The sequence below is a fragment of the Caretta caretta genome, chromosome 25 (genome assembly GCF_965140235.1).
Source record: "Caretta caretta isolate rCarCar2 chromosome 25, rCarCar1.hap1, whole genome shotgun sequence".
Lineage (NCBI taxonomy): Eukaryota > Metazoa > Chordata > Testudines > Cheloniidae > Caretta > Caretta caretta.
Genome location: NC_134230.1, coordinates 16,983,977 through 17,010,672, shown reverse-complemented (window position 1 = coordinate 17,010,672; position 26,696 = coordinate 16,983,977). Strand labels below are relative to the sequence as shown.

General features: G+C 54.1%; 1 protein-coding gene across 1 annotated transcript; it reads left to right on the top strand.

The window, feature by feature from the left end:
* Positions 1-4,672: 4,672 nt before the first annotated feature.
* On the top strand, positions 4,673-25,418 carry NR2F6 (nuclear receptor subfamily 2 group F member 6). Its single transcript, XM_048830747.2, has 4 exons — positions 4,673-5,671; positions 11,966-12,060; positions 18,541-19,065; positions 22,208-25,418. The coding sequence occupies exons 1-4, from the start codon at positions 5,400-5,402 to the stop codon at positions 22,480-22,482; spliced, it is 1,167 nt and encodes a 388-aa protein (XP_048686704.1). The 5' UTR covers positions 4,673-5,399; the 3' UTR covers positions 22,483-25,418.
* Positions 25,419-26,696: the final 1,278 nt, after the last annotated feature.

The window sequence follows — 26,696 nt, the reverse complement described above, 5'->3', positions numbered from 1 at the left end:
GGCAGTATGATAGCAAGGGCCCAAGCCCCAGTTCACTTGCCTTGTTTGTAGTTTAGTTCTTAGTTAATTATTAAGCCAGCATTACACTGACTCTGCAGAATGCATTCCCACCTGCAAGCTGCCTGGCTCCCACAGGGACTATCCCTGCCACCGATTCGTTAACAAGATTTCATTAACCAAAATAAATCTGGAGCTCGTGCACTAATTAGCAGGCACTGCACACGCAGGCCCGCACATTGCATCTGTGCTCCTTTACCATCGTCCCTCTATGCCCCCTCTAGCTGTGTCCCCCTGGAGAGCACAGTCAGACCTGCTTCCTGGGCTACCCACAGAGAACCCAGGTGGGGAGTGCGCTGCACGAAGGCCCTTCCCCAACGAGCTGCTGGGCTGATGCAGGAGCTGTTTGGGGTGAGAATTCAAATGAAGACCTTGTGCTACTTCAGTGATGAAGAGCCTGTGGGAACTTTTGCAGGGGCGGGGGGATGCTCACATTGCGTCCTGGCCACATGCCAAATGTGGGCAACTATTTTCTATCTTGCTAGATTCCCACCACTGTAGTGCAGCTGGATACAGCACTTTACTTTGGTCCTAAACGACATCGCAGCTGTGTGCTGTTAAACAGCTGCCCTGCTCTCCTCCAGAGGTGGCTGCATTCCAGGGCTGGGGGAAATGATCCAGGTCTTCCTCTCAGTCTTGTAGCTGAGCATAGTTGCTTCTGCCCCAATGGCTGGACTATCAGAAACTGTTCACCTTTGGTTAGACAGTTCACCTTTGGCCATGCCTCCAGCTGCAGTTCGCTACACAGAACTAATTCCTCCAAACTGGAGGCCTTCTCTTCGGGGTGACCAGTCCACAAGTGCCGTTAATATCCTTTGTGTAAGCTGATGACCTTTCAGTGACCTAGAATATATATGTCCCATTTCAATTTGGGGTCCTTGTCCCACCCTGTCAACAGAAGCCCACACTGAATGCATGAGCATCACATTTCACAGTCCTAGGGTAATAGTGAGTGACCAGTACAGTGCGGGAAGTACTTTGGGGAAAGAATTGCTGTATTCAGTAAAGGGGTAAAGTTAAACTATAAGAGAGGAAGGGTGGCCTTGGGCACAGGGTGGGGGGGACTCAGGAGGCTTAGGTTCAACTCTGCCAGACTCCCTGTTTGACCCTGGGCAAGTCACTTTGTCTTTCTGCGCCTCCATTTCCCCATCCATAAAATGGGAAGAATAATCCTCCCTTTCCCATGCCTTGCGTCTGTATCATAGCCTGGTTGGAGCAGGGAGCGTTTCGTACTGGTGCATGTACAGTGCCTAGCTTTGGGTATGGCCTCTAGATGCCACTATAATAGTGTGGGTACATGTAACAACTATCTTCTACAGGATGCAACCAGAACTGCTCAGCTTTTGGTCTGAATACACGGCAGCGGAGGTGTGATTGCAGTATGTGTAGACCTACCCCCTGATCCAGCTCAGGTACATTTACACATGCTGCAGTCACACCTCCCAGTTGCAGGGTGGACACGCTCTGTGTGACATTAACCCTATACTGCATTTAGCCAATAGAGATTCTCCCTTAGCTCAAGGGGCCTGTGCATTTGGAACAGGAGAATGAGTTCAAGCCCCGCTGCTGTGGTGAAGGTGACAGGGCCTCGCTGTTACTCCTGAGGGCATTCTGCACCAAAAGACTTTAAAATATTGTGTGCAGAATTTTTAATTCTGCAAATTTTATTTGTCAAATAAATGTGAAGGCTCCTGCTTGGCATTGGGGAGTACAGGCCACTGGCTGCATGGAGGTGGGACTCAGCGGTGAAACTGTACCCAACCTTGACACAGAGCAAGGACAGGGCCTGCCCCAGAAACACCCCAGGGCCCTGCCCCTCCATGCGAGGTGTGGGCAGCCAGGCTCAGGAAGGCTGGATCCAAGTGTGGAGGGATCCAGGTGTGGGTTGAGAGAGTTCTGTGTGGGGTAATTTGGGTCTGGCTGGCTCAGTGGGGGAATCCAGGTGCAGGAGGGATTTGGATGTGCAGTGGCATGTTGGGGGTGGGGGCAGTTCTGGTTGCCGTGGTAATTGGACTCTGCAGGGGGGCCTAGGTGAAGGTGGTTGGGGCTCAGTGGGGTGGGGATCCAGATGCGGGTGGCTCACCAGGGTGGTCTAGGTGCACGGGGAGTGGGGCTCGATGGGCGGGTCTGGATGCACGGTGGTTGGGAGATGGCGGAGCAGCTCCCTGCACAGTGATCCCTCTCCCTGCAGCTGAGGACTGATGGGTGCAGGAAGTGGGAGGGGGGGAAGCAAAGAAATCTGCGGGGGGACATAAATTCTGTGCATGCAGGAGTAACACTGTGCTGCGCAGAGATCACTGTAAAGCCAGGCCCTTGGATAGTATTAGTGCTCCTCAGGTTAATTTGCTGTAGTGGGGCACATGCTGGGGGTTGAGTGTTCCCAACTCCCCTGCCCCCAGGTTGACAATCACGGGGTGCCTGGGTATGAGCCCGTGGAGGGGAGATTTTTGCCATCCCTGGACGTTTTGTAACACCGGACAAACAGCCAGAGCAGGAAGTGCTGCACCCTGAACCTTCCCTGCTCCTGTCATGGCCTCTGCCACCCTCCTTATCTGCAGGCCTTTCAGGAATGCGCAGCTGGTTTAATGTTCTGCAAGGCCCACTGGGAAGCAGACTGGAGATGCTGTAAATGGCTCCTGTTATCTGGCGGGGACGGCTGGGAAAGCAAACAGGGCTGCCAGCAGCCGGGCAAGCAGAGGGGCTGCTGACTGGCAGGGAAACTGAAACGCAGGGGATTGCAAAGCAAGCTCTGGAGAGCAGCCGTGCACGTTCATATCACACACTGCAGGGGAAGGGACCCTGAGTGGGGAGCGCAGGGCCGGGAGGGCAAGGGGCCCCATGGGGAGCAGGGGCCTGAGGGTGAGGAGTGCAGTGGCAGCTGGTGGAGCCTGGGGTGAGCCCAGGGGGCAGGCAGAAGGGCTCCTGGAAGAGAAACCTAGTGCAGAGGGGAAGCTGCGGGGCGGCTGCCCTGGGCCAAGCTGACAAAGGTCCGCAGCGCCTGCCCTGGTCACTGGGCTGGGGCCAGTCCCCAGAGACTCCAGAGGCAGCTGTTAGATCTGGGGCAGGGGCATGTGCCTGGCACTAGGGCAGGGGTGTGCGCCTGGCACTGGGGGATCCACTGCTTCCTCTCAGAGCCTGGGACTCCAATATCTCCTCCTGCCCTCGGGTGCTGGCTCCCCTTGGGGCAGGCCCCAAACCCTAAGAGAGACTTGGTGGAGGTGCTAGGGAAGACAGGAAGGGGAAGAGAAGGATAAAGGGGGGAGGGAGAAAGGAAGGAAGGGAGAGGTGGGTTCCAAGGAAGGTGGAAGAGAAGGATGAAGAGGGAGGGAGGTGGGTGGGTGTTAGGAAAGGATGAAGGGGGAGGGAGACGGGTGTGAGGGAAGGGGGAAGAGAAGGGCAAAGGGGGAGGGAGGGAGTCAGGCAGGTGCTAGGGAGGGGGGAGGGAAGGGGGAAAAGGAGGGAGGGAGATGGTGGGTGCTAGGGAAGGGGGGGGTGGGTGGAAGGAGGGAAGGGGGAAGAGAAGGATGAAGGGGGGAAGGAGGGAGGTGGGCCGGTGCTAGGGAAGGGGGAAGGAGAAGAGGAGGACAAAGGGGGGAAAAAAGAGGGGAGGGAGGGAGATGGGAGGGTGCTGGGGAGGGAAGAGGAGGACAAAGGGGGAAAAGAGGGAGGGAGATGGGGGGTGCTAGGGAAGGAGGGGGGAAGGGAGGTGAGGGGTGGAAGGAGGGAAGGGGGAAGAGAAGGATGAGGGGGAAGGAGGGGGGGAGGGAGGTGGGCCGGTGCTAGGGAAGGGGGAAGAGAAGGATGAGGGGGAAGGAGGGGGGGAGGGAGGTGGGCCGGTGCTAGGGAAGGAGGGAGGGAGGGAGGCAGGTGGGTGGAAGATGGGAAAGGGGAAGAGGAGGATGAAGGGGGGAAGGAGGCGGGTGGGTGGAAGGAGGGAAGAGATGGAAGGAGGGAGGTGGATGGGTGGCCTGGTGCTAGGGAAGGAAGGAGAAGAGGACGAGGAAGGGGAGAGGGAGGCGGGTGGGGGGAAGAGAAGGATGAAGGGGGGAGGGAGGCGGCCAGTGCTAAGGAGGGAAGGAGAAGAGTAGGACAAAGGGGGGAGGGTGGAAGGAGAGAAGGGAGAGGAGAAGGATGAAGGGGGGAGGGAGGGAGGCAGCCGGTGCTAGGGAAGGAAGGAGGGAAGGGGAAGAGGAGGACGAAGGGGGGAAGGTGGAAGGAGGGAAGGGAGAAGAGAAGGATGAAGGGGGGAAGGAGGGAGGCGGCCGGTGCTAGGGAGGGAAGGGGAAGAGGAGGACGAAGGGGGCGAGGGAGGCAGGCAGGTGGGTGGAAGAGGGAAGAGAAGGAAGGGGTCGGGCGGGCGGCCCGGTGCTGGGGAAGGTGGAAGGAGGGAAGGGAGAAGAGAAGGAGGGAGGCGGCCGGTGCTAGGGAGGGAAGGGGAAGAGGAGGACGAAGGGGGGGAGGGAGGCAGGCAGGTGGGTGGAAGAGGGAAGGGAAGAGAAGGAAGGGGGCAGGCGGGCGGCCCGGTGCTAGGGAAGGGGAAGAGGAGGACGAAGGGCAGCCGGGGGCGGGAAGGGGCCGGGCGGGGGCGGTCCCGAGGAGGCAGCGGAAGGGGAGGAGGACCGCCGGGGAGGAGGAGCATCGCGGCGGCGGCTGAGCCCTGCTCTTCGGGGAGGCCGGCGGAGGGGCCCGGTGGCTCCAGCCCCGCAGCAGCAGGCGGCGGAGCGGGGGTTGCCGGCCGCGCCACCCGCGATGTGGACGCAGCACCGGCGGCGGGGGGCCGCGTAGGGGCCGATCGCGGCGGGGCGGGCGCGCCCCAGCCCTGCGGGGACCCGGCTCCGCGGGGCGCTCGGCTTCTGGCGAAGACTCCGGCCGGGGCAGCGGCGCGTCGGCTCGCCCGTGCCCCGGGGCCGGAGGGGGGATGCGCCCTTAGCCGCCCTCTGCGCGCTGCCCTGCGCGCCGCCCGGACCTGCGCCTGGCGAGCCCCCGCGCACCCGCCCCTGGCTGGCCAAAACTTGTTGGACTTGTTTTTCCGGCGCCGGCTGCTCCCCAGGTGGGGCTGGCCGAGCTCGGCTTGGGGGGCAGAGTAAAGGGGCTCGGGCCCAGCCTGCGTCTCTGGAATTTTCAGCCCTCCTGCCCCAGCGCAGCCCCACGGACTAACGGGGCGGGTTGAGGGTCACAGCCCGGAGCCGGGCGGCTAGACCAGGCCGGAGTTACCCCCCTGCGCCAAATAACCAGTAACTCGCTCGTTTTAGCTCTATTCCTCCCCCCCCCCCCGCCCGCCCCGCTGATTTGTTTTTCCCATTGGAAGGCGTCGCTGTTTCCTCGGGCTGCCCCACGGAGATATGGCCATGGTGGCTGGAGGCTGGGGAGACCCGAACGGAGACACCAACGGGGTGGACAAGGGTTACCCCAGGACCTCCGAAGAGGACTCGGTGTCGCCCCAAGGTGGGGTGAGCGACCAGGAGCACGGGGACGAGGACAAGCCGGGCATCCAGGTGGACTGCACCGTGTGCGGGGACAAGTCCAGCGGGAAGCACTACGGGGTCTTCACCTGCGAGGGCTGCAAGAGCTTCTTTAAGCGGAGCATCCGGAGGAACCTGAGTTACACCTGCAGGTAGGGGCTCACCTGGATGCCTGCCTGGGGCCTGCTTGGATTCGACTGCTAGAATCAGAGAATCGTAGGCCTGGAAGGGACCTCGAGAGGTCATCTAGTGCAGTCCCTGCCCTGCTAAGTACTATCTAGACCCTGTCCCTGACAGGTGTTCGGGGGTTTTAAGAGCAGGTTAGGCAATGAGGGAGATTCCAACAACCTCCCTTGCCCCAGGCCTGCCCCTTGTGCAGCCATTTACCCCAGTGCAAAATGGGTCCTGTTCCTGGCCTCTCATGTGGTCCCTTGAACCAGTGCCGGTGATGACACACGGTGCGGTGCGGGGTGCCGTTGCAGGCTCTTCCTTGTGGTTAGATTTCCCCTCTCCAGCCAGTGTGGCAGCTAATTAATTCATGGCTGTAGGGTTCTCTGCAAACGTGCAGCCGTTGTTGTTATGAATCATTATGTTCCCCAGCGCCTCAGCAGAGAGCAGCCTTTTAAAAAACTTGTTGTGGCGACTAATTGGAACCAAAAGCACAAATCCTAATGTGTTACGGAGCTCAATTCTCCTCTCGCTCTGGTGCACATCAGGAGTAACTCTTAAAATCAATAGGGGTGCCGTAACTGGTCAGTGGCCTTGACCCCTCTTAGAAGAAAAATATTTTTCAAGGCAGAGAAGTAAACACAAGGAAGATCTAGGTTCACATGCATGTATGGTACTGTAACAAGCCCTAGGCATTCTTGCAAATCAAATTTTGCATAACGGTACTTGCCAAACCAGTAGATTCCATAAGATTGGCTACGAACCAGCCTGGGTACACAAATGATTTCCTCAGTTTTGTATCTGAGTGCCTATGTTAACAGAAATAATCATTCACAGCCCTGGTCATGGTGGAAGTCATGAGACTCAAACCTGATCAAAGAGCAAGTTTTGCTGCTGTATTTATCTTGCAGTTTCTGACCCACTCTGCTCTCAGGTTTCAGAGTAGCAGCCGTGTTAGTCTGTATTCACAAAAGAAAAGGAGGACTAGTGGCACCTTAGAGACTAAATTGGGTAGTCTTTAAGGTGCCACAAGTACTCCTTTTCACTCTGCTCTCAGTTCGCCTGGCCCAGATTCAAACTCCCCTATGTCCTGTTCCGTATCTCCTCTTATGTGGGGGTGAGCTTGATTTCCTCTTTATCCTCAGTTCTTAACAGCAGAAATACTGCCATGTGAAACTGACCTTATGAACCTTGTGTGCATGAAATTAATCCTGCAGCTGTTAAACTTTGTGCAATGTTTTTTGTCCCCTGCACTTTGCGTTTTGAAAGGTTGCGATATCCTAAAAACCTTCTGTATGTTGCCACCGCTATGAATTCTGGGCCTGTGGGCACAACACATTCAGTGAACCTTTGCTATATCACCATCCTGTGCCCCTGTTTCCCCAAATCGTGATAATGATGCTTACCTACTTTGTAAAGTGCTTTGAGATCTACTGGTGAAAAGCACTAGATTCAAGAGCTAGGTATTCTTGTTACTTGAAGACTGGATATATGTATCCTACTGAAAGTACCAGCATTCTGAATTACAGAGGGGACAAACGACAAATGCAAAGAATGTTTGTTTTTGCAAAGAAAGAAGATAGATGTCTGTTGTTGCTTAGTAGTTAGGTACAAATGTATTGAGAAAAGTAGCACATCGTTCCAGCTAGACCTTCACGTCTGTAAATGTATTTTTTCGCCTCTTTGGTCAGAGCATGTATTCAGGGGTGAGCATATTCGCTTTGCGCTCAGAGGAATGTAGGATGAAATAAAAACAGTTTCTTAGTACGCAGTTCCTAAGTGAGGACATAGGCAATGCTTTCCTCAGGCAGTCCTGTAGTGGGCTTCCTTAAAGGATTCACAGCGACATCAAGCCAAAATTGCTCTAATTTGAATTTTAAAAACTGAGCTGAATGCAGTTTAGTTCTTGTACTAAATAATGACCTGTCCTAATTACATAATTTGCACCATACACACCTCCTATGTTCTCACATTTTCCTGTATAGCTACAGTGTGTCTAGGAGAACTTGCTAAGAACTCTTGGCTTTAAATACAACTATTTAAGTTTTAAAATAACATAAAAAGTGATTTCCTTTTTAAAAAATATATATTTTGGCCCTTACTGTAACTCAAGGCCTGGATTCTCAGCTGGTAGAGGTCAGTTTCGCTCTATGAAGCTCGGGTTTTGGCCTGGGCTGTCTGAATGGAATTGGACCAAAAGCACTAATCATAGCCCGGTTTGTCTGTAGTGAATTTCTGGCCCTCTTTACACAAGAATTTGTGATACAAACAGTTTCTCATGCTCCAGCCCAAACCGCTGTAACGGAGCCCTGGGGTGAAGATGTCATCTGATGTTTAGATTTATCGCTTCTCCACTAGAATAACTTTTGATCAGCAACACATTTTAAATGTGTTAAACACAGTGGTGAGGTTCAGGGTAAATTAATTCCAGTATGAACAGTTGTCGAATCGTACGTGGCTCTTCTCTGGAGTCATGTAAAAATTAGGATATTCGTGTCAGGATTCCAAGGTATAACCAAATGCTTTCACTCATGCCCGCAACGGGTGGGATTTCTTTGCAGGTTGACTGGCCACCGTGCATGGTTTACATTCCCCCCCAGCCTTTCACTTGATCATGCATTATTTTACTAGTGGTCCCCTTGCAAATATAAAGTCCGAACCAATCCTCTGCTTCATTTGCATGCTTTTATTCCATCCTCAGGTCTATCCCTCGTCCCTCTTGACAAACGAAGGGGAAAATTCTCAAACATTCAGCGCCCACAGTGGGGGCAGATTTTCCAAAGGGCTCAGCACCCAGCTGCTCCTGTTGTGACACTTCCAGCCATTTTTGTTCAAAAGTCCTCTGCACCCAGTGCGCCGAGCGTCTTAGAAAATTTGGTTGCTTATTTTACTGCCTAAATGGGAGCAGAGCCCTTATGAAAATCATGCCCCAAAGGGGCGACTGCCATGTCCTACTTACGCAGGAACAAAGCTCGAGGTAGCAATGTGCAAAATTATTTGAGAACCGGGGCGGGAACTCATCCTAAATGCACAGGATCAGATTTTGGGAGTACGTTAAAGCCTCCTTCCCACCCCGCCATTTACATCTCTTAAATAAAACAGCACATTGCGTTAAGTAGTGAGCTGGGCAGTAAACATCTCTGGCTGACGAAGGCCCACGATTCCAGACACCGGGGCAATGCAGCTTCTGTTCTAGCTGACTGCCGTGTGTGTGCTGGGTTTGGATCCTGGAGAGACTCTCCGGATAGCCTTCGCTCTTCGGAGAACAAAACCCTGTTTTTTGACCCCTAACATCCATTGCTTCACATCTCTGACTGTGAGAACATGCTTCTCATACCATGAATGTGATGGCAAACGGGGTTTGAGCACACAGAAAAGGGCCGCAGCGCTCAAGAGACACGGGATGCTACATTTTGCTGAATCAAAGCCAGGAAGAGGAGTTCGGCATAACACTTGAGCATGTGCTTAACTTTAAGCATGTGAATCTGCTTATCCCTATACATCAAAACACTTAATGTGTGCAAGTCTCCTTGGAGTCGATAGAATTTCATAGCAGGCTTAGACGCTTTTCAGAATCGGGACTGAAGGCTGTGATGGGGCTTAGGACCCCTGAATTATTAGTATTTACCATTGTTTTTAATCACTCCTGATCAGAGCAGCGGGGGCGGTTAGTTATGGGTCCTGTCTATTTACTTCTGTGCTGGTTTTTCCTATTCACATCTTGTCTGGCGTTGATCCAAAATACAAGGCCCAAAGTGGCGAGGATGGGGATACGTTTTCTCTCTCTCATCCTTGTTTGAACATGTGCTGGGCCAGGAGAAGAGCCTGTGAAGACAGGACCAGGGCTGGTAGCTTGGTTCCCCACCTCTGCTCTGCCTCAACCGCCCTTCACTATCAGAGCGTCCCTGCCGAGTCACTTACCTCTCCGTACAGTCTGTAAAATCGATCATGGCTGCCGGAAAGCATCTGGGTGGGTTTGGAAGCTGTGGGCTGGGTTGGGAGACCCTTACCCCCGCTCGAGCACGGTGACTGTCATGGGCCTACTCCTAGCTGCAGAAAGAGGCTCACGATTGGGCCCATAGTGCTTGAAAGCATTGTTACTCCTGGCTCTGCACGGTTCTCCACTGAGCCTTCTCTCATCCCTCCTCAGATCATAGAATCATAGAATATCAGGGTTGGAAGGGACCTTAGGAGGTCATCTAGTCCAACCCCCTGCTCAAAGCAGGACCAATCCCCAATTTTTGCCCCAGATCCCTAAATCGCCCCCTCAAGGATTGAACTCACAACCCTGGGTTTAGCAGGCCAAGGCTCAAAGCACTGAGCTATCCGTTCCACCCCCCCCCCCATCCTTCACTCTTCCTCTTCCTTGCGTCCCCTCCCTTACCCAGACACTCTTTCCACCATTCATCCCCCGCCACCCCAGGTGACCTTCCCCTCAAAGCTCCCTCAGGCCCAGATCCTCAACTGGTGCAAGACACACAGCTGTCTTGAAGCCAGTGGAGTTAGACGGAGTCACGCCAGCTGAGGATCGCCCTAGGTCTGCACAGTCCATCTGCTAAACGACCCAGAAGCCAGTCCCCTGTTGCTCATGTGTTTCATTTCGTTCTCTGTCTGCTTACGCTGGAAGCTCTTGGGGGCAGGGACCAGGCATTTGCAGAGCCTACCAAATATTGGGTGCCACCCCCTCTACCAGGAACACTAGCAGAGGGGCAGTGTGTTGTCTAATGCCACGCTCGGTCCATTTCAAAGGAGCAGAGGGGGAACGGGCAAGCACTGGTCGTCCCCCAGAGACTGGCTGGTTTGGGGGTACTGATTCTGCAGCAAGCTGGGTAAACGGGGGGGTGGGGGGGCAGCAGCAGGCGGGTGAACTGCTGACTCTTAGCTTTTGTCACCCAGGCCTGGTCTCCGTGGGACGTGCCCGTTTTTCAGTCTAGCAGCGCTGGTGCAGACGTGGTGTTTGCGGTGGTGGGCCCCCGCTGAAGACGGCGTGGGGGGGCCAGATCGTGAACTGGCTCTGCACTGATTTCAGTGGGGCGCCGACAGTTCAGGATCTGGCCCGGAGACTTTTGCCGCCGACTTCAGAGGGGTTGGCATTGTGCCTTCAGCATTAGCCCCTTCTCCAAAGTGGAGTCACAATTGCACAGGGGCAGATAATGATTTTACCCTGCCTACCCTAGAGGTTTGCCCCCCGCGAAGCCAGGCAAATGGCCCATGTCGACAAGGCCTTAGGCAGAGCTGAACATGAGACCCATGGAAGTAAATCTGTAAGTGCTTAGTACCTGGGAAAGCAATCAACACGCTTTAATGGGGCTGGGATTATTCCCGCCCTGCTGCTGTTTACTTAGCAGGGCAGGTAAATGAGTTGTGTGCACTGGGAAGAGAAGTGACCCCTTCCCCTCGGCTGCCTGGAAAGGGCTGAAATGTTCTCATAGGAAATAGTTGGAATTCTTCAAGCTCCTGGTGAAAGGGGCTGGGAACAAAAGGAAGGCTGGCTCAGCTGTTTTCAGTTTAAACACCGCTGCCCCCTCCTTAGTGCTGGGAAGGCAGAGCAGTGTGGGAGAGCAGCTCTTGCAGGGTGGGGACTAGACCCTTTCCTCAGCAGTGGATCCTGGGCATAGTTCACCCTGTGCAGATGGGCCAGCCCACAGACTAGCTCTCGGGCCCCGATTCTGGGAAAGCACTTGAGTGCTTATGCATAGCCCCGTGCCAGGCAGCGCCATCCTGAATTAAAATACTTTGCTTCAGGGGGGTCTAGGCCGAGTGCTGGGCCTCTGCCTGGGGGTGACTTTCATCCAGGGGTCGCAGCAACTGGGGGCAGCTCTTGTTCCCCAGGAGAGCTGTTTGGCGAAGCAGGGTCACGGACAGCAAGGCAAAGTGTGCAGTGCCTGGTGCAACGGAGTCCCGGGTTCTGTTGAGGCCTCTAGGCCCAGCACTAATACAATGCAACGCTCTGCCCAGTCTGTCTCTCTAAAGTACTCCTCAGGCTCCCATTCCTGGAGTATCTGGGCCTTTCCAAATCTCTAATGTATTTAGCCTCCCAGGCCCCTCCCCGGTGTGGCAGGGCACTCTTCTCTCCATTGGACAGGGAAACTGAGGCACAGAGGGATAACGTGACCTGCCCGAGGTCCCACAAAGGAGTCTGTGAGTTGAACCCTCGTCTCGTGTCCTCTCCTCCTTCTCTCCTCCCCAGTACTTAACTCAGAAAACACACTTCCCCTCTCGGGCCAGCGCTTTCCTGCCCCCGTGCAATGGCGTGGTGTTGTCTGATTTGCACACAGGTCGAGCCGAGACTGTCAGATTGACCAGCATCACCGCAACCAGTGCCAGTTCTGCCGCCTGAAGAAGTGCTTCCGTGTGGGCATGAGGAAAGAAGGTAACGTGGTCCGCCGTTCCGCCAAAAAACCCTTCCGCGAATGGTGGACTCTGGCACTCGCTAGCCAGCCGAGCATTCCCCAGTGCGTGTGAGAGGTGTAGCTGGCTCCTGTGTCGAATGCCTCCCACTCAAACAGGGCCGCAGGGGGCGTGGGATGGAGCGGTGCCACGCTGATGCCCAGTTGGCACGTGTCCCCGGGGGTAGATAGACATGCAGCCTGGACGTTGCCGCATGGGTGGCTGCTAGAGTACGAGCCTGCCTGTGAGCCCTGGGGCCGGAGCTGGGCTGCTCAGCCTGTTGACCTGGCTCGCTCCCAGCTGCAGGGTGGCTGTACCCCTAGAGACCAGAGCAAGGGGATGCAACTTAGAGCAACCTCTGAGCTGCTCTATCTTATGCCGATAAGCTGTGGCCAATGAAAAGGCCCTGTGAGAAACCGGGCAGAGTATATCTAGGTCTGTCCTTCCCAACGTGCATTGGTGCTACAGGATCCACGCACCTTTGGGCTCTTGGGGCCGGCTTTTCAGAAGAGCTCGGCTCCCATTTAGGCATCGTAATGAGGCCCAGATTTGCGAGAGGTCTCAGCCCCCAGCGGCTCCCATTGTGACGCTGCTGGCCAGATTTCCAAGAGACCTCCACAGCCAGTGAGCATTCTTGAAAACCCAGCCGCTTGGGTTGATGCCTAGTGGAAACCGAGCTCTCTGGAAAGCCAGGCCCTAGGGGCATGAGTGAGAGCGCTGCTCCGGACCAGCTGGAATGCCAGTTCTTGAACTGCTGTTGCTTGGAAACAAGGAGGCAGGCTGGTAGTTAACCAGCATGGAGACGTGACTGTGCCGGAACTATTGGCTGGGATTTTATCGAGGCTTTAGGCTTCCAAAACCCACTGAAGTTCCAGGGGAGACCAGACAGTCAATAGGGCCCTTTGAAAATTCCAGCCATCTTCTGCATGGACCAGCACCATGGGCGGTCAGTTACATGCCTCCCGGATGGGTTGTTTTCAAAGCACAGAGGGCAGCTAGGTGCCCAACTCCCAGTGGACATCCGTGGGATTTGAGTGCCTAACGCTTGTCTCTGCCTTTGAAAACCTCCCCCAGTATTTTTAAACACTGGCTGCTCCCAGCAACTAAACTAAACTCCTCCAATGTCAGGAAGGGGCTAGGAATCAGCCACACCTCCCCGACCGGGGCTACCCCTGCCACAAAGGGGATTGCCTGCTGGGGTAGGACCAGTGTAATGGCCCTGTCCTGCTTCCCACAGCAGCCCCCAGCCTACGGGCATGTTCCAGGAAGGAGCAGGCACTCTGCAATCCAGCTATTCTGGCCTCTAGGCCGGGACCATTGGAGCCAGGGCAACCGTCAGAGCAGTGCCCGGGGCCGCTCTAGTTTGAGCGAGTTTTCAAAAGGATCCCAGCATCTCCACAACCTAGGAGGTGCAAAGGTGGTATAAATTCCCACCTTTAGCCCCCCCAGGAGCTGAGCCTCCAGAGCTCTGACGGGGTCGCAATCCGAACCAGTGCCTCTTGAGAAGGGGGTGAGCAATCCCCCCAAAATGCAACATGCCCTGCCTCGGACAGAGTGGCTGCAGATTTTCCTTTTGTTTGGCTTTTAGAACTAGTAAACGCTGCTCACCAGCTGCCTAGAAAACCAGGTGAGTAAATGCTACAGCAGAGGAGATTGTTGCTGGATCAGATCCCAAAGCTGAGGCCCAGCCAAATGGCCTGTAAATCCCAAGCGCTTCCCCAAGATGTGACTGGACATGTTCTAGGGAGGATTAGAAACTCCAGGCCTGATCTCCTCTCTCTTGCCCCAGCTTCGCATGGGTGCAGTGGAATGCCTCCTGCTTTGTGCCGGCGGGAGCAGAACTGGGGCCTCTGGGAAATAGGGTTAGCTTTTTAATCTGCGTTAAAACCAGCCCTGGGGGTGGATGGGTTAGGGGAGTCAGGAACTTCTGGTTGCTTCTTTTAGTAAGTTACATTCCACCCTCTACAATTTATACCAGTTGAGGATTTTGCCCCCATGTATCTTTGGTTACATGCCAGGGACTGCAGTTGGAGAGACTGAGCGAATACCTTTCTGCTGGTTTGATGCCAGCAAGACTCCTTTGAAGTCAGCGGAATCGCACCAAGGAAACACAGTTGAGGATCTGGCCCTTACCACAAGGTCTTGTGGAGCGAACTGGCCAGGAAATCCCTGGGCTGATTGTGGTATCTGGGAGCAGCCATTATTGTCACAGTGAAATCCCCGTCTCCGGGCAGAATACAAAGCCATTTCTGCTATTTCAGTCTGCCCTTGGGCGGATCGCGTACCAGTCCGACAGGTGGTGTGTGTTTGGAAAGCCAAAGCCTTGGCTAGATTTGGTGACTCACCTGGAGCCTTGTACCAGACCACCTGATCTAGCAGCTTTAAAGGTCGCAGATGGAAACCAAGACAAACTTAGAATAATCCTTTGCAGTTCCAATATTGACTCAGTTATGCAAATTTCTGTGGCAGTGTATCAGGGCGGGGGGGTGCGTGTATGGCACAGCAGATGGCGTTGGCGGCTGTTCTCTTTATCTTGGGCATTGTGTTGCATTGAGAGTAGAACCCAGAACATTTTAAAGCATTTCTTGAGTCCGTTTCCCAACTTTCCAGAGCTGGAAAGCAGAGGAATCCTCGTGGCTCAGCACCCTCTCTCCTCCCCTTAACACAGCTTCGATCAGGAACTCCTCTGCTGTGTCTTCATGCGCAGTCAAGGAGCCAGTCAGTGGCAAGCTTAGCAAACCCTTTCCCACAACACGCCATTGGCTGGTGGCACTCATTGCCATAAGATAGCGCTGATGCTCAGAATGGAGCCGAGTGGTTTTTAACTGAGACAGAACATTCTGTGGAGAATGAGAATATCCAAAGGTGTTATAGGAAGGCTTAAAAATAACCAAGAGCTTTGGAGTGGCTATAAATCCTCATGCTTCAGGGCAGAAACCAACGGAGGTCAGGAAGGAATTTCCCCAGATTATCCCATAACTGTCCACTGCATGGGTTCTTGTGCCTTCCTTTGAAGCAGCTTGTTTTGGCCATTGTCGGAAGCTACTGGACGAAATGGACCATGGGTCTGATCCAGTCTGGCCATTCCTAGGTTCGCAATCTTCATTTGAACAAAAAAGTTCAGGCCAGAGTTTTCAGAAGTGGCCACTCATTCAGGGTGCTCGACTTGAGACCCAGGTGGCCTGATTTTTCAGAGGGGCTCTGCCATTGTTGCTCCATGAGGTCTGAGAGCAGAGCTGGCCGGGCAGGGTGGCTAGCTGCAAGGTTTCACTAGGGCCTTGGGGGTTGCTTGGGAAGGGACTGACCAGAAACAGTCGTGCTGGGACGAGCTGACACGGGTTTTGAGCGGAGGTGCTGGCAGAGTGAGTTGCACAAGGGGAACCTAGGACACTAGAGACCTACTTAGAGTAGCAAGTGCGAACTCCCATCAGGGATCAAAGCTCTATTGTGGGAGGTGCCATACAAACCAACGAAGACCACAGGCCCTATCCCAGATTCCCCAGCCACCCTGCTCCTTGTGCCATGACGCCAGCGAAATGCTAGTTAAACACTATGGATGTTCCTCAGTGGCATTTCACACCCAATTTGTCTTGGCGTCAGACCACAAGGTGCAAGGCTGGGGCATGAGGTGTCAGAGAGGATGTGATGAGAGGCAGGGTGGGGGAAGGACAGGTAACAGCATGAACAGAGTTTAGCAGACAAAGGAGACGTGAGTTTTAAATTCACCACTCGCTCTTTGCTTGATGTCAGGCGGTATTTGTATTTAATAGTCTCTACTTCTTCTCTAGCACTTTTCATCTCTGGACATCAAAGTGCTTTACGTGGGAGGTCAGGATCATTCACCCCCTCTGTGAAATGGGGAAACCGAGGCACAGAGCGGGGCAGTGACATCCCCAAGGTCTCCCAGCAGGCCAGGGGCTGCTGGGACTAGAACGAGAGGAACAAGAAATTCTTCGCTCCTCTACTGAAGCTCTTCGATGCTCAGAGCCATGTTTCCGCTGGCATTCAGTAAGGTTGGGTGCCTCTGCTGGCCAGATTCCCAGCTGGCATAAATCCGGAGGGAACCCATTACATCTGATTTTCAGAGGTGCCAGGCCCCCATGAAATTCACACCTCCTGCCTAACGCAACTGCTTGCGCTCGCTTTCCTTTTCCACGGCATCCCTTCCCTCCCCATGTCTGTGGGTTGTCAGCGTAGGCAAAAGGCTTGGAGACAAGGCGCGTGTTGTCTGTCATGACTTAAGGCTCCATGCTTGCCAGTAAAGTCACATGCGTGATATCTGTTAACATTGCGAGAGCAGCCGTGTGCCGGGCCCCCGTGTGCAGCGACACTCAGTAGATTTCAGGCTGTGCTCAAGGTAACAGATTTAGGCCCCGAGTTAGCAAAACACTTACGCACACGCTTGAGTCATTTACCCTGCTTACGTGAATCGGGGCCACAGGACAGATCCTCTGCCGGTGTAAATGGGTGTGGCCCCTCCGGGGATCTGACCCAACAACTGGACGGGTGAGTGAAGTGCCCATGCTGGCCTGTCTTGCAAGCTTCAAATGCTTGGATCTCCCCAGGCTGGAAGTTGGGGGTGGGGGAGTTTCAGCTACTTTTGTGGGACCGAAGTCCATTCTTGATGCTCATGACAAGACTCCCCAGGCTATTCCCACTAGAAAGGGTCCAGCACTTGCCACTTAGCTGTGTAAAGTTGGATGCTTAGACAAGCATCCTGGTTTGTGACGGTGCTCCGCTGAGCCCAGTGGGATTCGCTCAGTGCGCACTGGGCTGGGACTCAGGAGATCTAGGTTCTCTCTTCCTGACTCTGCCACTGGTCTGCTGGGTGACCTTGGGCAAGTCCTTTCCCCTCCCCGTGCCTCAGTTTCTCCATGTGACGCACTTTGAGCTCTACTCATGTAAAGTACTAGGCAGTAGTATTTAAGCTGCCTAAGTATGGATTTAGGCCCCTAACTTTTAAGTACTCAAGCTTGAAAATCACAACCATTGTTCTGGGCAGATTCCACCTTGCTGTGGGCAAAGATTGAGGGCGGTGGGATCCCTCTGTGGTTCGGCTAGCCAGAGCGTATTTGCTGCCCCACAGGCGGTGGTAGAAATGTAAATAGCACAGGAAAGAGATATTAGGAGCAGGACATAATTTCCTCCTTCCAGGCGAGTCGGGACAGCATTGTTGTCACTTACGATGATTTAGAGCTCTAATTTAAGAGCTGCAAGAACAGCCCATAAATTAATTACTGGGGGCCGAGCAAACAGTGGATGCTAACGGGAGCTGAAAAATAGCTTTCTTAGCATGCAGTTAGGAAGAGGAGCACCTCCAGGGTTAACAAGTTCACTGAAGATGTATGTTTCCATTGCAGAGAAATGACCTTGGCTAGCCGTCATCTCACTATAGAGCAAAATGGGGAGGGGAAAGAATTAGAAGCTTCACGTGACTGCTTGGAGATTAGAAACCTGGGCTTAGTGCAGTTTGGAATCCTGCCTGCTAATGGAGATGAAATCAGCTGTCCCAGAGGCCAAGATTATCTGCAGATTGATCCTGGGTTTCCTTTAACCCTCTTGCAAGCCCCCAGGTGGAGCTGATCTCCTTGTTCGTCTCTGGGGGCTCCTCGCCCTTAACCCCAGCAATGCTCCTTGCTTTTGGTCTAGCACTTGTGCTAAAACCAGACCTATCACCAAAGCTTTAAATGCTCTAGAAGAGATTTGGGGCCCTGCATCTGTCAGCCAGAGCCATTCAATGCCCTTGGCTATAGGCCTTAGCTCAGTTGCTTATCTCTGGGGTTAGGCATTAGTTTACAGCTCATTAGGAGTAATTAGGCAGTGTGGGAGGGGTGATATCACCAAGGTGCTAAGGAGGTTTATCTTATTTTCAGATAAATATTTCTAGTGTGTGTAACTGGCCAGGTATGCGTCATGTACCTCTCCAAGGGCTGGATAACAACCTGCTACTGATACCAGTTAATGGAGTGACCCTTTGAGCTCTGAGGCCTGGGCTATGGAGCTGAAGGTGTTAGGCGCCCACTCTGCTGGCAACCCGGTCCTTACCCAAGGCGTTTACAGTTCTGTCCAAACTGATTCTAATGAGGCCCAGCGGACAGAGCATTGCTCTGGGAGTCCGGCTCTGCCACGGAACCGCTGGGTGACCGCAGGCAAGACACTGCCCTGCTCTATGCCTCAGTTTCCCCTCCCACCCGTTGCCTGCTTGGACTCTGAGGCAGGGCCCGTCCTGGATTGGATACAAGTCCATGCCGCTCCAGGCCTGCCAGGCCCTGATCTCTGCTGGGGCCTCTAGACGCTACCGTAATGCTTATAACAGCAACCGTCTCGTTTGGTAGCCACTTGCGGCCTCTGTGACGGGGACGTCGGCCCCAGCGTAGACCCAGCTGCTGCGTCGCGGTGGTAGCCACCGCATGGGACATTGCTGCCTCGTGGGATCTGATCTCTTCTCTCGCTCCCTTTCCAGCTGTCCAGAGAGGCAGGATCCCGCCCACTCACTCCAGCACCAGCCCGAGCGCCATGCCCAGCGGGGAGTATTACAACGGGCAGCCGGTCTCGGAACTCATCTCCCAGCTGCTCCGGGCGGAGCCCTACCCGACCGCCCGCTACGGCTCGCAGTACGCCCAGCAGGGCAGCGTGATGGGCATCGACAACATCTGCGAGCTGGCGGCCAGGCTGCTGTTCAGCACGGTGGAGTGGGCCCGGAACATCCCTTTCTTCCCGGAACTGCCGGTCTCCGACCAGGTGGCTTTGCTGCGGCTGAGCTGGAGCGAGCTGTTCGTCCTCAATGCCGCGCAGTCGGCGCTGCCGCTGCACATGGCCCCCCTGCTGGCCGCGGCCGGCTTCCACGCCTCCCCCATGTCCGCGGAGCGCGTGGTGTCCTTCATGGACCAGATCCGGATATTTCAGGATCAGGTGGAAAAACTGAACCGGCTGCAAGTGGATTCTGCTGAATACAGCTGCCTGAAGGCCATCGCCCTCTTCACACCAGGTGAGTGGCTGCTGCATGCTAATCGTCATGACCATGTCCCGGCCCCGGGCCCCAGCTGAGCTCAGGGCCGGCTGCTGCACAGACACAGGCCCTGTGAGAGCCAGGCCCTGCCCCCAAAAGGCCACAGGCTAAATAGACAAAGGAAGGCTCAGTATCCCCATTTTACAGGTGGGAAACTGAGGCAGGGAAAGATGAAGAGGCAGGTTTTTAAAGGTATTTAGGCACCTAAGGGTGCAAGTGGCTGCTCGTGAAATTTTCAAAAGCAGCTAGGCACCCAAGTCCATGAATACCTTTAAAACACTGGCCCAAAGTGACTTGCCCCAGGCCCCCCAGGAAGCCTTTGCACTGTACGACCTTAGAGCAAAGCCACAGAGTTGTAATTAACAGATATCTAGAGAACAAGGATGATCCAGTGTTTCGGGTGCTCGAGACCTGGCTTCCGTTCCCTCCTCTGCCACTGACCTTCCTGCGTGACCATGGGCAAGTCACTTAGGGCTAGCCAGGCTTTGTCCCTCGGTTCTGTACAATGGGGATAGTAGCACTGCCCAGGGGTGTTGAGGATAAAGATGCTAAAGATGGTGAGGGGACGGGGGTGTGCGCCATAGAAATAATGTCCATCGAGCTGAATTAACACATCGGGGGAGGCAAGCGGGCGGGTAGGTTCTTGGAGTTCTGGTAGGTGTTGCAGCTCTCCCCACAGCTTGGTGCAAAGTGACCCTAATTTACTGACCTTCAGGACACGCTGCCCGGCCCATTTCTTGCCCCGGCTGTGCACGTCATGGGAATGCCCTGGTGGCTGGCACAGCTGGCATTCGCCAAAGGATTTAAGGAAGTTCTCTATCCTGCTTCCTCCAACACTCAGTAGGATTTGGTTGCCTGACTCCTTTGGAGGAATCCCAGCCCAGGCCTTTGGGTGCTCGGCTGTTGGTGGTTGTGGGTGGCCCCAGGAGCAGTCTCGTGTGTGTGCGGGTGGTTTCAGAGCGCAGCCTTTGCAGTGAATGCTTACTAGACACAACTAAAGATCGTCACACAATGTGCACCTGGCACTGCTGCCTTTCCTGCTGGTGTCATCTCCTGGTACCGAATAGACAGCGCTGAAGCCTGGGATTTACGAAGTAACCTAAGGGCTTCAAACACCCAGGGTAAAATTTTCCAAAAAGCGACTAAGTCACTTAGGAACCTCAGTCATGTTGGGTTTCAACAGGATTTAGGGGTAAAACTTTCAAAAGGACCTAACTCTTGTGTTTCAGTGGGATTTGGGTGCCTAATTCCCATAGGCTCCAGCCCAAAGGTAGCGACTCCCAGGCACATCCTGTGAGCAAGGTAACTTTCCCGCGGGGGGAGATGCTCCATGGGATGCACGTAGTGTTAAAGCTCCGGATCCATCAATCGGAACTGGTTAACTTTTATAAGATAAATTAAAGAGCCTTTGCCCTAAGAATGGAAAAACTTGTATCTGTTAATACTGCACAACACGAAATGTATGTCCCTTTAAGAGCCATTCCAACCTCCAGCCAAGCTAGCAATCCGGTTGGCCTATGTATGCACTGCAGTAGTAACAAGGCACAATCCCATGGATCCTGAGCTCCCGAGGCGGGCTAGCAGAGAAACCTGGCTATCTAACACTGCCTGGCTTGCGCGCTCTTCCTCCTTCCTAAAGAGAGAGAGAGGAGAAAAAAAAAAGACCGGCTGGGTCCTTTAAAGGATGTGCCAGCGTGGGATTCTAATTTAATCACCAATTGGAGCTCGTCAGCCAATCGGCTTGCTCTCCTGCCCACTGCCAGCTAACGAGATGAAGCAATTTTCCGTTCTCTCACAAATCAAATGCTCCGGGTTGGGTTTTCTGGCTTGTAGCATTTGTATTAAAAACCCATTCGCGCCATCCCCTTGTGGTTGGATTAAGCACCCGCAGGGTTGGATTTGGTTTTGATAAGAGTCCATTTGCGTAGGGGCCAGACAGCAAAATGTTTGGCTTGCAATAGTGGGACATGCGCGCGCCAGGCGTCTAATGCAGTGTTGCATGGATAGCTACAGAAAGCCAGCAATTTGATTTGATTGGGAAACGTTACAGGAAGGTCAAGGTAGCCAAAGATGCAAGGTGGGGGGTGTGGGGGAGGAGAAAAGGATGTTCTAGGACTTGTCTTGACTGGATGGCCATCGCCATGTGACAGACGGGCACTGGCAGGCCATGGCTTGATGCCTTTCCACCTCCGTTTAACATGGCAGTGCTGCTGTGATTTTAAAATATCTGGGCAGGCAGATACCCCTGCCATGAGCCGCTGGATGGTTAATAAAATAGAAGCCCGGCTGTGTTTCTGCGTCAGCTGGCAGGGTGAATTGCTCCTACTTGGAGACTGGCTGCAGGGAACAAACGAAAGCTGCTGATGAAGGGTTGGCAGGCTCTGCCCGGCTACATGATTGTGTTTGTGGCATCTCAGTGCCCCTGTGCCCATGCAGCCTGCAGTGGGAGCAGCGGGTCTACCCTGGGTTTACACTGAAACCAATCTACACCCTCACGCTAAGGCTTCCCGTGGAGCATTGTTGCAACCGTGTTGCTCACAAGGGCAATATTGTGCCAGGAGTGGGGGAGGTTCAGCCTCTTGTGTTCATTTGAGGAAGCTTTGTCCCTGCTGGCAGATTACAGTGCTAATCCCTTGCTTTATAGAGGGCTTTCCATCGAAACGCAGTATCGTTATCTCCATTGTATAGATAGGGAAACTGAGGCACGTGGGAGGGGGTGTGACTTGCCCAAGGTCACTGAGCGGGTCCAATGGCAGAGCCAGAAATCGACACCCAGGTCCCTTACACCCCAAGATGGGGGCTCTGTCCACTAGGCCATGCTGTCTGCCAGTCCAGGCACACATTCTGGCCCTTCTGTAGCCAAGGGAGGGATGGGAACGGAAGAGCCTTAGAGAGTGGTGGCGCTGGGTTGGATATGGGGTACCTGTGAGCCACGTGGTGGCCTGTGTTACACCCACCGTCAGAGGAGAGGATCTAATAGTCCTGCCCGGCCTTCGCATCTCGGAAGTGGAGCGGGCCCGTGTGTCGGCGTTTGCACGGCCCTTAGCACGGTGTGGTGGGGACTTCCAGAGCTGCACAATCTCTGTTCCCTGCTAACGATTCTCCCCCCTGCCTTTTGCAGATGCCTGCGGCCTCTCAGACCCTGCCCACGTGGAGAGCTTGCAAGAGAAGGCGCAGGTGGCCCTGACGGAGTACGTCCGTGCCCAGTACCCATCTCAGCCCCAGCGCTTTGGCAGACTCCTGCTGCGGCTCCCGGCGCTCCGGGCGGTGCCGGCTTCACTCATCTCTCAGCTCTTCTTTATGAGACTGGTGGGGAAGACACCCATCGAAACACTAATTAGGGACATGCTGCTGTCTGGGAGCACGTTCAACTGGCCTTACGGGACGGGGCAATAGGAGACAGCGGGAATTCTCCCCTCGCGGTCCCAGATGCAGCTCGGGAACCCCAGCCCGTTCCACCAGAAACCCTTCCTCGCTGGGCCCTGTCCTGAGCGGTTCCTGCACGGCCAGAGGCTCAGGCCTGCACGGTTCTTTTCCAGGCCGGAGTCCCAGACAGTGCGGCCCCCCACCCACGTGGCAACGTTAGCTGGCGCCTCGCCCGGGTGTTGCACACGGAACCCCCTCCCCACTCATGGAGTGGGTCAGCAAAGGGATGGAGCCGATGACTTTTCAGAGTGCGACAGCAGATGGCTCTGGATAGGTGACGACTGGAATCGAACAATGGGCGGGTCGTGCGGTCGGGATTTGAACTTTTATTTTTTCCTTATTTAGAAAAACCTCTCTGAAGGCAAGACCAGCTCAAACTCCCGTCCCTGGGGAACCGGACAACAGAGGTGGGAAATGACTGTGGGCTATTCTGCTGCTCTGCCTGTTGCCTCTGAGCCAGTCCAGAGCGACCGGGGCTGCAGGCCTCTCTCTCCTGCCCCCTCCCCCCGTCTGCCTTTTGCACGCAAGCTAAATGACAGATGTCAGGTAAAATAGCCAGCAGCTGTCTCTGGCAAGAGCGTTTTGAGCCCTAGGAACTAGACCCGGCGGAGAGCCCAGCGCCTGGTCCCTAGCCAATGGCAGACCACTCTAGGGAATAACAGAACTGCCCAGTGTCAGACGGGTTAAAATAACCAAGTTCGGGAAGGGAGATAAAGCCGTACCCTCCAGGGATGTGCCAGTGTGTGGTGGGGGACAGGGGGAGGGGAAGGAAAAAGGGGGTCACGTTAGGCCTTGCATGGGTTCTTGCATCATCTCCGCTTTCAAGGCCCAAGGGATCATTCCGCTCTGAGCAGCAGCCTCCCAGGCCCCATGCTGTCACCCAGTCACGCCTGCATCTAGCGCAACAACTAGGGAGAACCTAGGTGCTGGCCACGGGCTACTGGGCTAGAAGGGCCACAGGTCAGATCCAGTCTGGCCTTCCATGGGGGAAGAGCTCCAGTGCTTGGCCCTGCCTGCTTCCCTCGACCCCCTGCAGGCAACGACGCTTCCCTGCTGTTCAGCCCGAATTCACCTTGGCTCTAGTTACACGATGCCTGGCCTGGCGTGGAGACAGTAGGCGAAGGGGAGGCATTTCCTATATTACAGATGACCTCCCCCCATTCATTTCACCACTCTATATTTGACATCTCCCAGCTCAGCTCAAGCCAGTCCCTCTCCGCCTGTGATCGTGTCAAGGAAAGTTAGCAGCTGCTTTACACCGCAGACCCTTATATATAGGAAACACTGTCTCCTCCCCTTTCCTTTTTTTCAGGCATACAGCTGTTTCCCTCTCCTAATTCTGCTGAGCCTTTGAGGAGCGGTAGTGAGCTCTTAAATTGCTTGAAGGCTGCCAACATCTGAAGTGGAAGGGAGGGGACCAAGAGGCAGAATCTCTGTATGGCAAAATAAAAAGCAGACTGCAATTATTAAATCCAGGACAGGTAGTGGGTAAATCACTCTTTGCAAGGGCAGGGCTGGCCAGATTCAGGGTTATGTGCTAAACTGGTAAGTGGGGCATGGTTTATTTGTCCTATTAAAAGATACTGTTCTTTTGGCAATTGCTGATACACATGGGAATTGCTGTTGCAGAAAAGAACCTAGCACGGGGGGGTCAATGCAAAGTGAGGCAGATCTGGGGCAGACCTCGTTCCTCTGCCCCACAAGTGTGGCTGCTCCCCAGTGATGCAAGCCTGAGGATCCTTGCTATAAACAGGCTCGGCACAGACATCCTATCTCTGTGTAAGCAAAAGAAAGCTAGATGGGTGGAGGACTTTTTATTTAGATCAAGTCCTGATTCTAAACCCATTAACTGAAGTCAATGCAGATGTTCCTTTTACGAAGGGGTGCTCTGTTTAGAGGGGAGTGGGGAAGGCGCTGGCCTTCGACCACATGGGCTGGGGTGGGAATGAGCTGCCTGGATTTTGAATACCTGCCTTTCCCCCCTTCAGTATATATTGCAGGAGACTTTTCAGCACAGCAGCCACACAAATCTTTAATCCAGCTCCCCTAAAAACTTCCGAGGAGAGATCTCATTTTCGTCTCTGAGGGAGGAGGAGCATGACAACGGCTCTCCATTAAACACACTGGCACCCACTGGTTTTTAAAGGCCGGAGAAACAGCTGCTTTGCAGCCACCTTGCGGATTCACTTTGCCTGGAGTTAAGCCATGGTTGCAAGGTGCCTGGGAGATATGAAGCGCTAAATCTTATTGTTACACATTCACATTGCTGCTCCAAAGCGCCCTCCTACTGTGGAGGCAAATAGGACCCTGAATCCACATTTTCCAAGCGTGACTAGAGATTCTGGGGTGTCCAAGGTGAGGCACCACAACTGGGCATGACTTTCAGAAAGCAGGTGCTGGGCAAGCTCTGAAAGCATGGCCCCCTTTGAGGGCATCCAGAAACAGTGGTACCCAAAATCTCTAGTCACTCTTGAAAAAAATGAGGCCCTGGATTCTGCTGTTCTATGCAAAGAGCCTTAACACTAAACCCGCTTGCACTTAATCCCCGAGAGCAGGGGCGTTTTGGTCACCCAGGGGCATTATGGGATATTATCAGGTGTGGCAAAACCAGCGCAGAGCCCCGATACTTGAAATTTTCAAGTAAGGTTTGGTGCTATGAAGAGATTTTTCTGTTCAGAAATAAGAACCAGACGCGCCGCTGAATCCTGCGTGGGCATTGATGCCCCAGTCTGGGTCCCTAAGGGGCTGGGAAATGAACTTTTCCCCCGTCACCAAAGCAGAGAGTTACTGTTGCTGTCGCACTGAGTGTCTCCAGGTCTAAGCGCCAGGGCAGCACGCCTGCAAAGACCCCCTTAGAAAAGGGCTCAGCCAAAGAATCACAACAATAAAAGTGTGTTTTATGCTTCTGGGTGGTGCCTTCTTCTGGAATAGACTTTCCTGGACACACTAGCACAACCCGGACTTGTGCCCGGACTCCTTATCCCCTGCTAGGGGCTGCTCCTGCTGCCTGAGCTCCTGGCACTGGGCCCAGATACTTCTCTGCCTTCGCTAGTTAGATTCCACTGTCATTTCCCAAGTGCCATGTTAACAATCCTACATCCGCCGCTCTCAGGCAGCGTGGGGCTTGTTCTGCTTACCTGGGAATTGCGATGATCAATGGCAATATTGTTTTGTTGGGTTGGGTGTGTGCGTGTGCAGGTAAATCGCTGATTCCCGACATTTACCAATGCAAATCTAACATGTCCATGCCTACCCCCGGAGAGGAATTGAGCTGCTAGGGCCAGGGATGGTGTTACAGTAGCATTCTGTATTATAGGGCCCCCAAACCCCTTACTACCCCAGCCAACGCTCTCTGGGCCTCTGTGCTGGGGCTGGGTTTTAACATGATGATCAATCTAGTTCCATCAGGCAGTGCCCCGAATTAGCCTCTCTGTGTAGCCCACCCTGTCTGTAAAGGGGTTTGGGCCTAATTCACCACTACACCTTGCGCAGGCCCTGACAGCAGTGGGATGTAGGTGTAAAACAACTTTTCATTGGGTGTAAAATCCTCCCTTGTGTAAACATGCACACGAGGTGCAGGGCCATCGAAAAGACAAGTCACGTCCATTTAATGCAACCATTATATGTAGGTGTCTGGGGGAGGGTGACAAGACTCTTCCCCCAGACCCACGCTTTCTTGCACTTAATTCAGGGGTGTAATCGTGCTGGTGACTAAACCATACCATGGACCTGGGGCCTTTGCAGTAAAATTGGTCAAAGATTGAGGATTAAAATGCAGCCAGAGTTCAGGCTCCTAGTTCCTTCAGCGGGATTAGGACTAAAGTGACTTTTCAGAAGCCATCTGGGCAAGAAGGGTCCTAGGGTTTTAAATATTTTATAGAAAATAGTTCACACGGCAAGCAGCTCAAAGCCCTTCCCACACCACCATGCCCTAGCTGCCAGGTCTGGGGTGGAACGCAGCAGCAGTTTCACAGTGTAGAACAGCTTTAGGACATGGAGAATTAAGTGCAGCAGCTTGAGGAGGGATCTGGCCGGCAAACCCAGAGCTCCTGGCACTGGGCCCAGATACTTCTTGGGGGTGGGAGTGTGATAGAGGAAAGGCCCTTGGAGTCAGGCGAGCACAGCACCTAGTGCAACCAAGGGGTTTTCAGCTGGGATGGGGGATTCAATCCCTGGGCTCAGGC

What these genes read in the sequence shown, in the direction of transcription:
- NR2F6 (XM_048830747.2), top strand. Translation starts at nt 5,400, where the DNA reads ATGGCCATGGTGGCTGGAGGCTGGGGAGACCCGAACGGAGACACCAAC. An exon ending in TGTGGGCATGAGGAAAGAAG is followed by an intron (nt 12,061 to 18,540) that starts GTAACGTGGTCC and finishes CTCCCTTTCCAG; the next exon opens with CTGTCCAGAGAGGCAGGATC. An exon ending in CATCGCCCTCTTCACACCAG is followed by an intron (nt 19,066 to 22,207) that starts GTGAGTGGCTGC and finishes TGCCTTTTGCAG; the next exon opens with ATGCCTGCGGCCTCTCAGAC.